Source organism: Mus caroli, unplaced genomic scaffold, assembly GCF_978045245.1.
Source record: "Mus caroli unplaced genomic scaffold, Mus_caroli_1 scaffold_2, whole genome shotgun sequence".
Classification (NCBI taxonomy): Eukaryota; Metazoa; Chordata; class Mammalia; order Rodentia; family Muridae; genus Mus; species Mus caroli.
The window spans coordinates 150,651,849-150,665,151 of NW_028227257.1; the positions used below are offsets into that span (position 1 = coordinate 150,651,849).

The 13,303-nt window shown below is 47.5% G+C and overlaps 2 protein-coding genes across 2 annotated transcripts in view; one reads left to right on the forward strand and one right to left on the reverse strand.

The window, feature by feature from the left end:
- Nup188 (nucleoporin 188) overlaps positions 1-8,979 on the reverse strand; it is a 59,236-nt gene extending 50,257 nt beyond the window's left edge. Inside the window, exon 1 of the mRNA XM_085835042.1 lies at positions 8,925-8,979. Within this exon, the coding sequence (XP_085691168.1) occupies positions 8,925-8,956 (32 nt within the window). The 5' untranslated portion in view covers positions 8,957-8,979. The remainder of the gene's footprint in view (positions 1-8,924) is intronic.
- Positions 8,980-9,059: 80 nt separating this feature from the next.
- Dolk (dolichol kinase) lies at positions 9,060-11,140 on the forward strand. The gene has a single exon (XM_021154649.2). The coding sequence runs from the start codon at positions 9,365-9,367 to the stop codon at positions 10,973-10,975; it is 1,611 nt and encodes a 536-aa protein (XP_021010308.1). The 5' UTR covers positions 9,060-9,364; the 3' UTR covers positions 10,976-11,140.
- The last annotated feature ends 2,163 nt before the right edge of the window (positions 11,141-13,303 follow it).

Genomic DNA, 13,303 nt, shown 5'->3' on the forward strand with positions numbered 1-13,303 from the left:
TTATTTGACACGCTTGGATTTAGCAAATGTAAACATGAAGGCCTTATCTAAAATGGTAATTGCTGTGTGTCTAGAACGCATGAGGCTGTGGGTTTAGTGTTTGTTTGAAAATTCTAATGCTCTGTTGCAGGAACTGTTGCTCAGTTGACAGGGTGCTTGCCCAACAAGCACAAGCCCTTGGTTCCATCTCTAGCACTACAAAAATCAGCCAGATGACACTACCCCTGTGATCCTAGTGCTGGAAGGGGGAGGCAGGATGGGGAGTTCCAGGTCATCCTCAGCTACATAACAAGTTCAAGGACCATGTAATAGAAAACAAGTGGGGCTGTAGAGATGACTGCCCAATTAAGTGTGCTTGCTGCTCTTCCTGAGGGCCTACACTGGTCCCATAACCCATGTCAAGCAGCTCACAGCTGCCTGCAACTCTAGCTTCAGGAGCTACCTGGCTTCTGAAGACACCCACCATGCTGGCATACACAGGCACACACATACACATAAAAATTTTAAATTTTTAAATAAATTTTAAAAATTAAATTTTGGGGCTGTAGAGATGGCTCAGTGGTTAAGAGCATTGACTGCTCTTCCAGAGGTCCTGAGTTCAATTCCCAGCAACCACATGGTGGCTCACAGCCATCTGTAATGGGATCTGATGCCCTCTTCTGGTGTGTCTGAAGACAACTACAGTATATTCACATATATAAACTAAGTAATTCTTTAAAAAATAAAATATGGGCCGGGCGTGGTGCCACACGCCTTTAATCCCAGCACTTGGGAGGCAGAGGCAGGCGGATTTCTGAGTTCGAGGCCAGCCTGGTCTACAAAGTGAGTTCCAGGACAGCCAGGGCTACACAGAGAAACCCTGTCTCGAAAAACCAAAAAAAAAAAAAAATATATAATTCTCAGGCTAGGCATAAAAGCAAATGCTTATAATCTCAATACTCAGCAAGCTGTGGCAAGTTCAAATTCAAGGCTGGCCTGGCTACAAAGTGAGACCTTACCAAAGAGAGAGAAGAAAATATCACTTTGCTCGGCATATAGAGAAATATAAAAACATGTTGTACATTCTAAGTATATACAATTTTCGATATTTATTCCTTAAGTAAAACTAAATAGAAAATTAAAAACAAACATGAAAAGAAAAAAACAGATGACACTTTCAACTATAAAAAAACCACACTATGATCATTTTGTTAGGTATCAAAAATGATGTTCTGGCTGGGCATGCACACCTGTGATCCCAGCACATGGGAGGGAGAGGCAGGGGAGTCAGAGCTGGTCTCAAAAAGGAGTGTTTAATAAAACTTTCTTTCTTCTTTACTTTTCCAAACAAATCGATGTTGCATTCTTTTTTTCTTCTTGGGTTTGTATGTATATATGTGTGTTTGTGACATTTATTTTTCTCTTTAGTGACATGTATTGGGTTTTGCCTTCATATAAATCTATGCACGACTTGACTTGTAACCCAAGGAAGCCTGAAGCAAGTGTTAGATCCCCTAGAAATCTAGTTACAAAAGTTACGAGCAAGGCTGGAAAGATTTTTTGGTGGCTCAATTCCCAGCACCCACACGGCAGCTCACAACTGTCCGCAACTCCTGATCCAGGGGATCTGACACCCTCACACCTATGTACATAAAATAAAACTAAGGGGAAAAAAAGGTTATGAACATCCGTGAAGATGCTAGGAATCAATCAAATCTGGGTCCTCTGGGACATCCAGTGTTCTTAAGCCACTGAGTGAATAAATCCGTGTGTGAAGGATTTACCTAAAGGTCTCAACACCATTAGCCACCACTGATCCACACCCCAGCCACAGAGGGAAATTTTTATCTATTTATTTTTTATTTTTACTTTTTTTAAAAAAGCCAAGATTTTGACAAGCAAGAAGGCTCAGCAGGAAAGGAACTTGTTCCTAAACCCGATGACCTAAATTTGATCTCTGGAACCCACATGGTAAAATCAAATTTTGTACGTCCACACACCTGAGGTCCACCTGTCTACACACACCTGTCTACATGTCTACACACACCTCTATGAAGCAGACACTATTATTATCCTCAATATATTATCAGGAAATAGAGAACTCAGAGGCCAATAACTGGCCTAAAGTCACGGGATAACACACAGTGCAAGCAGGTGTACACTAGCCATGCCTGAGCTGGGCCACCACAATACTCAAGTTGCAATCAAGATTCATCTTCAGGGTGGAGAGATAACTCAGCGGTCAAGGACAGTGGCTGTTCTTACAGGGGTTCTCAGTTCAATTCCCAGCAACTTCATGGTGGCTCAAAACCTTCTGTAATGGGATCTGATGCCCTCTTCTGGCACGCATGAAGATAGGGCACTCACATACATAAAATACATGAAAAAAGGAAAAAAAATCATCATGTGCTAGATTTTGTGGCTCCAGTTATAACTCTATAGCTTTGGGAGGTGGAATCAGAATGATCAGGAATTTAAGAGCAGGCTACCCTGGGCTAGGTGAGACCCTGTCTCAGAAAAACAACTCCTCCTGCAAACTAGCAAATATATGGACTGCAGTGAGGCTTCCAGTTTCTAGTGGCCAGCCATTACTTTAATACAGCAGCAGCCGGGCTGGTGAGATGGCTCAGTGGGTAAGAGCACCCGACTGCTCTCCCAGAGGTCCAGAGTTCAAATCTCAGCAACCACATGGTGGCTCACAACCATCCGTAACGAGATCTGGCGCCCTCTTCTGGAGTGTCTGAGGACAGCTACAGTGTACTTACATATAATAAATAAATAAATCTTAAAAAAAAAAAAATACAGCAGCAGCCATGCAAGAGGCCATAACAAGTATATGCATCATTACATGCTGAGGGGAGGGCCTGTGAGATGGCTCTTGTCACTAAACCTGGGGACTTCAATTCTACATGGTCTACATGGTGAGACCTACATGGTCAAAGGAGAAAAGCAAAGCAGCTCTCTCAGGTTTTGTCCTCTGATCTGCACACATGTGCTTACGGCACATGCATGCACATACACATACCCACATACACACATGGAACATGCATACACACACTTTCAGCACATGCACACACATACACATACCTACATGCACACACACACATACCCACATACACATGCTTATGGCACATGCAAACACACACATATACACACACATAGATACATACAAATAAAATGAATTTTAATTACAATATGAACTGAATGAAAGCCTGTCAGAGGAGAATGATGTAAGTCCCTTCTAGACTCTAAACTACTTGGAACAGAAAAACAAGTTAAAAACACCAAGAGGCAGGATGGAAGAGGAAATGGTACATTATGAAGAGTAGAATTATTATTCTACTGAATTAAGTGTTATTTATTGAATTAAGTGTTAATGGTCCCTACACCCTGCACTTGTCTGTGAATGATGAAGATGTAAATTGGTCTAAAACTTGATTCTGCTTACAAGCTGGGAAGACACAGTTACAGGGCATGTTCCTCTGGGCACAACATGCCCTCCATCGGAAAGGGAGGCTTAGAAGGCATTAGGAGGAAACCATGATCACAAAGGGTCACTTGTCAGGGAGGGCTCCTACCCAACAGTTGCTGGGGTAGACCCTGACTAGCTACAGTGCCTGGAGAAGCAGTGCCTGTGCTGCAGCCTTCAGTTGTCACCCTGATGAGGTGGGCTTTCTGCTGATGCAGCTACTGTATCAAACTGTTTGCTACAGAGTAACTCTGTGTAGCCCTGGCTATCCTGTAATTTACTTTGAAGACCAGGCTTGCCTTGAACTTAAGAGATCTGCCTGTCTCTGCCTCCTAAGAGCTAGGATTAAAGCTGTGTGCCACCACACCTGGCTTTGAAGTTGATTCTGCATTATCCCAGGACCTTGTAAGTAATCTTACACCCACCACTGGAGCACTCGGAACTTTGGTCTATGTGGCTCCCCTTCTCGCCGAGTAGAGGTGTATGTGTTGCACCTCCCCAGGAAAAGCCTGTCACACAACAGCATATTACATAATCTGCAAAAGGAAGTACTATGGGCAGATACAATGACAGACTCCAGAGGGACACACATCTACATGACAGAATCAGAGGGTGCTAGAAACTACCTCAAGAAGAAAGACTCCCACCCACAGGCCAGGGAAGGATGGGCAGACAGAACAGATGAGGCTGGTACTTGCTCGCAAGGCCAACCAAAAGGCTCAGAAAGGAAACAGCTTCTGCCTTTATCCTACGGGGACCTAAGTGTGCATCACATCTGAACTAAGTGCACAGGAGACAGCCTAAAGCACTGAAACCAAGGATGTAGCTTCAGAGGTCAGACTTTTAAAAATATACTGACTGGGCCTGCAAGGTGGTGCAGCTCTTGCCGCAAAAGCCTTGCAAGCTGTTCTTAACCCCAGAGCACAGACAGCTGACTTAGATGTGTCCCCTGGTCACCTGCCATGGTATCATACTCATGCTCCCTTACACAGAGACACACGCTAATTTTGTTTTTGTTTTTTTTTTAGTTTTTTTTTTTTTGATGGACTAACAAGATTACTCAATGGGTAAAGGTTACCCATTTGCTCACCACTAAGCCTGAAGAATTGAATCCCCATGACCCCCCCCCCCATGGTGAAATGAAAACACAAATTCTGGCAGGTTGTCCCTGACTTCCACATGCACTCCTTAGCAAACACACACCAACATACATACAATAAATAAATACATAGGTGTAAAAATAAACAAACAGGGGCTGGAGAGATGGCTCAGTTAGGAGCACTGACTGCTCTTCCAAAGGTCCTGAGTTCAAATCCCAGCAACCACATGGTGGCTCACAGCCATCTGTAGTGAGATCTGACGCCCTCTTCTGGTGTGTCTGAAGACAGCTACAGTGTACTTACATATAACAATAAATAAATCTTTAAAAAAAAAAAAAACAGGGCTGGTGAGATGGCTCAGTGAGTAAGAGCACCCGACTGCTCTTCCGAAGATCCAGAGTTCAAATCCCAGCAACCACATGATGGCTCACAACCATCCGTAACGAGATCTGGCGCCCTCTTCTGGAGTGTCTGAAGACAGCTACAGTGTACTTACATATAATAAATAAATAAATAAAAAACCAAACAAACATATAGATCATTAATCTAAAGTTCTAGGAAACAATATAGAACTTTATTTTATTTCTAAGAGGCAAAGGGCCAGCTTTGGCTCAGTGGACACAAATACTTGCTAATCCTACTCAAGCCTGGAAACCTGAACTCAACCCTTGAACCCACACTAAGATGAAAGGAGAGGCTGTGAGGGGGTGGTGTACACAGTTAACCCCAGCACTTGTGAGGCAGAGGCAGGCAGATCTCAGTGAGTTCAAGGCCAGCTCAGACTACAGAGTGAGGTCCAGGATAGCCAATGCTACCCATAGAAACCCTGTCTTGAATCTTGAAAAACCAGAAACTATGGAAGAATTTTGGGGGCTGTTCTCTGACCTGCACACACACACACACACACACCATGGCAGAAAGGAAAGGAAAGGAAAGGAAAGGAAAGGAAAGGAAAGGAAAGGAAAGGAAAGGAAAGAGAAGAGAAGAGAAAGACAAGACAAGAAAAGAAGGGAGGGAAGGCGCCGGGGAGATGAGTGCTATTAAATAGGACCAGAAGCCAGGCAGTGGTGGCGCACGCCTTTAATCCCAGCACTTGGGAGGCAAAGGCAGGCAGATTTCTGAGTTTGAGGCCAGCCTGGTCTACAGAGTGAGTTCCAGGTCAGCCAGGGCTACACAGAAAAACCCTGTCTTGAAAAAAAAAAAAAAAAAAAAAAAAAAGAGGACCAGAGTTTGGTTCCCAGCACCCACATTTAGCAGCTCACAACTGCCTGTAACTCCAGTTCTAGAAAATCAACACCTTCTTCTGGCCTCTGTGGCCACAAGCACACCTGGTGCACATAAATTCTTGCTAACGCACACGCACATACATAAATAAAATAAAATTTAAAAATAAGTAAAGCACAGTGGACACTGAACATTCCCCCCTTAGAGACATCCATCTGGGTGAAACTTTGGGGGTGAGGGGCTACACTTGGCTGCTCCCAAAGAGAATCCAGGTTCAATTCCCAGCACCACAAGGTAACCTACAACCTTCTGTAACTCAGATCCAGGGCACTAACTACACAAAGGTGATACACAGACAGACAGACAGACAGACAGGAAAAATACTTATAGACATGGAAACAATAAATAAAATGTTCATGAAAAAACATTTTAAAGACTTTTGGATGGAAAATAACCCTGAGCTACCTGAGTTATTTGCATGAATACAGTCTGTCTGAGAAACAGTTATAGTCTACACAGAAGCAAACACTGCCACTGTCTACCTGTCCAGAAAGCACAGGCTCTCTTGGAACCTAGGATTTAAGCTTAGCAATAGTTTTTTAACTTTTTTTTTTAAAGATTTATTTATTTATTATATGTAAGTTCACTGTAGCTATCTTCAGACACTCCAGAAGAGGGCGCCAGATCTCGTTACGGATGGTTGTGAGCCACCATGTGGTTGCTGGGATTTGAACTCTGGACCTTCGGAAGAGCAGTCGGGTGCTCTTACTCACTGAGCCATCTCACCAGCCCGTTTTTAACTTTTTTGAGACAGGGTTTTACTGTGTAGCTCTGACTGGCCTGGAGCTCAGAGATCAGCCTGCGTCTTGTCTTCCAGGATTTAATGTGTGCACCACCACACCCAGCCCAGCAATAGCTTTTCAAAGTGTCTTTGCTTTTACACACCCCTGAACCACTCAGACTCTACAATCAACTGAAGAACATCAAGAGACCTCAAAATACCACTGTCCGAACCAACTTTCTGCCACATTCTGAGTGACTTTCACAGGATTCTGAGTGGTTGAAAGAGCATCATTCCAGTGCCACTAGTGCTGGGTCTTCTGCACACACCTGCAACTGCAGCAGCAGAATGGTTGAGGGGTACAGATGGGGTGTCACACTGCCAGCCCAGCCACAGCTACATAAAAAATTAGGTTTCATGGTTACCCCAATAAACTTCTAAACAACAAAAGACTACAGAGATGGCTCAACGGATAAAGCACCTGAGATACGAAGGCCAGATTCAGATCCCCAGCGCCCATTTAAAACGCCAGGCAAGTGTGGCAGCCCACCACTAATCCCACTGCTCAGAGGCAGGAGACAAGGGGAGACAGGAGACAAGCCCAAGGCAAGACAGGGAGCTAAACACCTGGAGTCAGCAAGCTGCAGCTTCAAAGGAAGACCAGGAAACAACCCTGACAGCCTCCACACGCACCCACCCCTGTGCACAAAGATGAAAAGGATTCCCATTTGGAAAAGTAGGAGCTCAAAGTGGTCAGGTGACTTCTAAGACCAACCACAGAAAAGCACTAGGAACAAAAGCCAGGATGGACAGTTTCTTGTCCCAGGTATCAAGCTTTTCAAATACAGCCCACTTCTCCCAACTGCTAAGAAGCATGCTTTTCAGCGCTAAAAGGCACTGTCCTGACAGAGCAAGGCAGTACCTAGAACCCTACTGCTAGGCGCCCAGGCCGCAGGTTGTGACTCAGTACTAGAGGGCTTGCCTAGCATTCCCTAGGCCCTGGATTTGACGCCTAGGACCTCAAAACAAAAGTAAAATGAAAACCCTAGGGTCAGTTAAAGTCCTCCCTCAACGATGGGTTTGCTAAGTTCCACAGAAAGCTGAAAGCCTGCTGGCAAGCCAAAACTTTCCTTTCCTTTTGAAAAATTCATTTTTTTACAGTTTTCATACAAGTATTTATCCATAGCTGTGGATACAAGGTCTGGCATGAAACAAACCGGCCCTTTCAAGGACCACACTTTATCCACAGGAAACTCCAAAGAAAATGTTACCCCTGGAAGGTGAAGAGGCTAATGGAGAGAAAGACCAGCAATGTGTGTGATAGTTACATGTCTGTCTGGGCGTTTCAGGTTTCCACAGGAAACCAGACCAAATAAAACTGGCAGAGTCAATTCTAGGTGACAGGGAATGTTTACATTTAAGGGGAGGAGGGGCGGTGAAGACCCTTTCTGATCTATAATGTGGATACATACAGAGGTCTGGTTAAGGCTTTAGAGCCTTCCATCTGAAGGCTCACGGGGATTATCTCGAGAGCTGAGGAGGGGGGGACTGCCTATGTATGAACTGGACTTCTGAGTCCTGTGGAACAGGAGGCGCCTCTCCTAGTCGTGAGAAATGAATGAGGTAAGGCCTGCACGGCACTTTCCCAGGGTCTGGCGCTAGTAAGCGCTCTTTAAAGGAGAGCAGGGCTCGGAACTCATGTCTGTAATTTCCGCACCAAGAAGGCAAAGGCAAAGGCAAGACAACAAGGAGTTCAAGGCCTGCCCGAGAGGCTAGAGACCTTGCCTCAAAAAAGAAACAAACAAACAAACAAAAAAGCACTCTTTTAAGTGAAAACTGTATGTTTGTTTCGGGGTAATACATCTTGTGTCCGAAGCCTGGCACAAAACCCGGAATCGCATGGAAGATGAAGGCATGCCTGCTGATTGCATCAATATCGGCATCAGCCAAAAATAAAACAAGGCGGGAACTAAGGATGCCCGCGGGAAGAAATCGCGGCGTGGGCAAGGCACACCCGAGAGGGAGCAGGGCTCAGGGACAGCAAGGAAGGGATCGCGGTGGGGTGAGTCTTTCAGGCGACCCCGAAATGTCCCGCAGTGCTTACAGTTAGCGTGGTGGAGCAAGCGTGGGTGTATGGGGACTACCGGAGGCTCAGGGACCACGGAGAGAGAAGGGAGAGCGACAGGCCCGCTCCGAAAGTGTCCTCAGCCCCGCGAGCGGGAACGGTTTGGACCTAACCGCCTCCCCAGCAAGTGTCCGTCCACCCAGCCCGGGCTCGGCTCTGCCACTGCGGCTGAGCCCCGGTCCCAACTCTGGCCCAGCTCCCAGTCCGCGCCTCACGGCCACCCCTCCGCCGCGCCCCACTCCGCACCTCACACACGGCCCACCGGCGGCAGCCGCCATCTTCGCGCGCGCGGCCCGGCCCCGCCCCCATGCGCCGTACCCACGTGACTTGATCCTCCAGCCTGGGGGGGCGTGGGCTTCCATCACGTGGTGGTGGGCGTGGCCGGGATGGGGCTGTCAAGATGGCGCTGCCCTGGTGCGAGGCGAGTCCGCAGTGGAGGCAGTGGAGACTGTGAGCGGTGAAGAGGGCAAACATCTGCTACACCGTAGGTTGACAGCGGAGGCGGGTGACTGGGCGCCGGCTCCCAGGCCTCAGAGTGGCCCGCGGTGGAACACCCTTTTGGAAGCTGGAGAAGGTTGCTGGCTGGGTGAAATTGCTGCCCCTCTGCTTGGCGGGTTGAGGGCCCCAGAGGCCAAGGCGTCCCTAGTCACCAAGCTTCTTCTCCCAAGAGCCCCAGACCTAGAGACATGACCCGACAGTGCCCTCCCCAGGCCCCGGAGTCTGGGGCTGCGCTGAGTGGGTCGGTGCTGGCGGAGGCTGCAGTGGTGTTCGCCGTGGTGCTGAGCATCCACGCTGCAGTGTGGGACCGATACTCCTGGTGCGCCGTGGCCCTTGCGGTGCAGGCCTTCTACGTCCAGTACAAGTGGGACCGGCTGCTCCAGCAGGGCAATGCGGTTTTCCAGTTCCGGATGTCCGCGAACAGCGGCTTACTGCCGGCCTCCATGGTCATGCCTTTGCTTGGGCTAGTCATGAAGGAGCGCTGCCAGACTGCAGGGAACCCATACTTCGAGCGCTTCGGCATTGTGGTTGCAGCTACTGGCATGGCAGTGGCCCTCTTCTCCTCCGTGTTGGCACTGGGCATTACTCGCCCGGTGCCCACCAATACTTGTGCCATCTCGGGTTTGGCCGGAGGCGTTATCATTTATATTATGAGGCACTCGCTCAGTGTGGGTGAGGTGATCGAGGTCCTGGAAGTCCTGCTAATATTTGTTTATCTCAACATGATCCTGCTGTACCTGCTGCCCCGATGTTTCACTCCTGGGGAGGCACTGCTGGTATTGGGTGGCATTAGCTTCGTCCTCAACCAACTCATCAAGCGCTCTCTGACTGAAAGCCAGGGGGACCCAGTGGACTTCTTCCTGTTGGTGGTGGTGGTAGGGATGGTGCTCATGGGTGTCTTTTTCAGCACCCTCTTTGTCTTCATGGATTCAGGCACCTGGGCCTCTTCCATCTTCTTCCACCTCATGACCTGTGTGCTGGGCCTTGGTGTGGTTCTGCCCTGGCTGCACTGGCTCATTCGTAGGAATCCCCTGCTTTGGCTTCTTCAGTTCCTCTTCTACACTGAAACTCGCATCTACCTCCTAGCCTATTGGTCTTTGCTGGCCACCGTGGCCTGCCTGGTGGTGCTGTACCAGAATGCTAAGCGGTCATCTTCTGAGTCCAAGAAGCACAGGGCACCTACCATTACAAGAAAGTATTTCCACTTCATTGTGGTAGCCACTTACATCCCGGGCATCATCTTTGACCGGCCACTGCTATATGTGGCCGCCACTGTGTGCCTGGCAGTCTTCATCTTCCTGGAGTATGTGCGCTATTTCCGAATAAAGCCCTTGGGTCACACTCTGCGAAGCCTTCTGTCCCTCTTCCTGGATGAACGAGACAGTGGACCCCTTATCCTAACACACATCTACCTGCTTCTGGGCATGTCTCTTCCTATTTGGTTGATCCCCAGACCCTGTACACAGAAGGACAGCCTGGAAGGAGCAAGAGCCCTGGTCCCCTATGCTGGGGTCTTGGCTGTGGGTGTGGGTGATACTGTGGCCTCCATATTTGGCAGCACCATGGGAGAGATCCGCTGGCCTGGAACTAAGAAAACCTTCGAGGGGACTATGACATCTATATTTGCACAAATCATCTCTGTAGCTCTAATCTTAATCTTTGACAGTGGAGTAGACCTGAATTACAGTTATGCCTGGATTTTGGGGTCCATCAGCACTGTATCCCTTCTGGAAGCGTACACTACTCAGATAGACAATCTCCTGTTGCCTCTCTACCTACTGATATTGCTGATGGCCTAGTACCAGTAGCAGCTGTGATGGGGAAACAGGGAAATAGAATGAATGGTCCCCACAGCAGCTAGCCACCTGGACACCAAGAACCAAGAGATGGAAAGCCGATTTTGCTTCATCCAGGAAGATGAAGCCAGAAAGTTGTTTCAGACTTAAAATAAAGAAGCAAAGCTCTCCTGGTTTTATTTTTGCTGATATTTAAAATACAAAAAAAAAAAAAAAAAAGGCTTAAAGGCATACACCAATTCAAGGAACTTGAATATGCTGCAGAGCTCCCATTTTAAAATCTGGGTAGAACATGGCTGGAGTACACCCTGCAGGCATCAACAGAAAGCATAATGCTTAGGTATTCCATGTCAGACAAATCTGGTCAGAATCCTTGGCCATACAGATTAACTGTGTGGCCTTAAGAAAGTCTAAGCCTCATCTGGCAGTGGTGGCGCACGCCTTTAATCCCAGCACTTGGGAGGCAGAGGCAGGAAGATTTCTGAGTTTGAGGACAGCCTGGTCTACAGAGTGAGTTCCAGGACAGCCAGGACTACACAGAGAAACCTCTAAGTCTAAGCCTCAATTGTTCTATCTGTAAGGTGAGAATAATGTCAGCCTGACTGGATACTGGAAGTCTCTATTGAGAGGAAATGTGTAAAGTGTCTAAGTATTCAGCCTCGGTGTCAGTGAGATGGCTCAGTGGGTAAAAGTACTTGCAAAACAAGGCTGAGGACTTGAGATCAGTACCTAGAACTCACACAAAGGTGAAAGGAGAGAACTGAGACTACAGGCTTGGTCTTTCAACATCCACATGGGCATACTGGCTCATGCACACCTCCACAGGTGTCACACCCACATATGCTAATAATAATAATAAATTTAAGTGTTCAGACTGTGACCCACCCATGATGGGTCAGTAAGAGAAAATGGCATTATTACCCAAGAGTAATCTTGTCTCAGCAAAAAGCTAGCCAAGATAGGAGGAAGATAGCTGAGTGTACTTGGAAGCCAGAGTGACCTTTCCTCTCGTGGCTTCACTCAGAGGAAAAGCCCAAGAGGGAAAGAACTGAATGTACCAAGTGTCGCCTGCTTTGCCTAGGAAGAACAGAAGGGAGGCCATAGGTCAGCTTGTGTCCATAGAAAGGCTGGAGAAAGCTGGCCCCACCCTGCCTCTGCTACCCAGAGAGGAGGCAAAAATAGGATGAACCCAACAATCCTCACAATCCAGACCTGTCCAAACCTGTATTCATCTCTTCTGGTGCAGAGTCCAGATCCATAAAGGCTGGGGACTTCCTGGAGAATCTGTACCAGTTCCACAGTAGGTGTGGGTGCAAGCTGTCTAGTTCCATGCCTGAGTCTCCACATCTCCCAGGGTTCACACAGAGCCTGGCCCGGGGCAAGAACTTGGTAGACATTGACTAGACAAATGAACAGTTGCCATCCTGAGAAGATAACAGCAGGAAAGTAACAAGCCCTATCTTCACAGGTTCCCCTCTCTGTTTGAAAGGAGGTGGCCCAATGTAGGAGAAAGTTGCCCATCGGCTCCCTGCAAAACACTCTACTGGGCTTTACAGTTGGTAGAGGGCTAGACCTGGGCTATAGAAGTGGTTGCCCAACAAATGGGGACACAGATCTGTGCCAGGCCTCCTGTCAGTAAGAAAGGAAGGAGAGAGGGAGGTGAGTCTGTAACCCTGGCCAGGAAGAGACACTGAAGGATCACAAGTTTAAAGTTATCATCGGCTACGTATTAAGTTCAGGGTCAGTTTGGGCTATGTGAAATGCTATCCACCTCTCCTCTCTCTCTCTCTCTCTCTCTCTCTCTCTCTCTCTCTCTCTCTCCTTATTTGAGATGTAGTCTCACATAATTCTGGCTGGCCTGGAAGTTGCTAGTAGGCTGGCCTTGAACTCAGAGATTACTGCCTGTTCTCCCTCCCTTCTAGGATAAAGGCATATGCTAAGACACCCTGCTCAAAATATTCTTTTAAGGTGCCACCAAAACAGCTCGGTGGGTAAAAGCATGTGTCCCATGTTAGGGCTGGAGAGATGACTCAGTGGTTAAGAGCACTGACTGCTCTTTCAGAGGTCCTAAGTTCAACTCCCAGCAACCACCTGGTGGCTCACACCCATCTGTAATAGGATCTGATGCCCTCTTCTGGTATACTCATAAATAAAATAACGCTTTAAAAAAATAAGTCAAAAAAATTAAGGCAGGAGGTGTTGACACATGCCTTTAATCCCAGCACCTAGGAGGCAGAGACAGATGGATCTGTGAGTTCAAGGCCAGCCTGATCTAGAGAGTGAGTTCCAGGACATCCATGGCTATATAGAGAAACCCTGTCTTGAGGACAG

What these genes read in the sequence shown, in the direction of transcription:
- Dolk (XM_021154649.2), top strand. Translation starts at nt 9,365, where the DNA reads ATGACCCGACAGTGCCCTCCCCAGGCCCCGGAGTCTGGGGCTGCGCTG.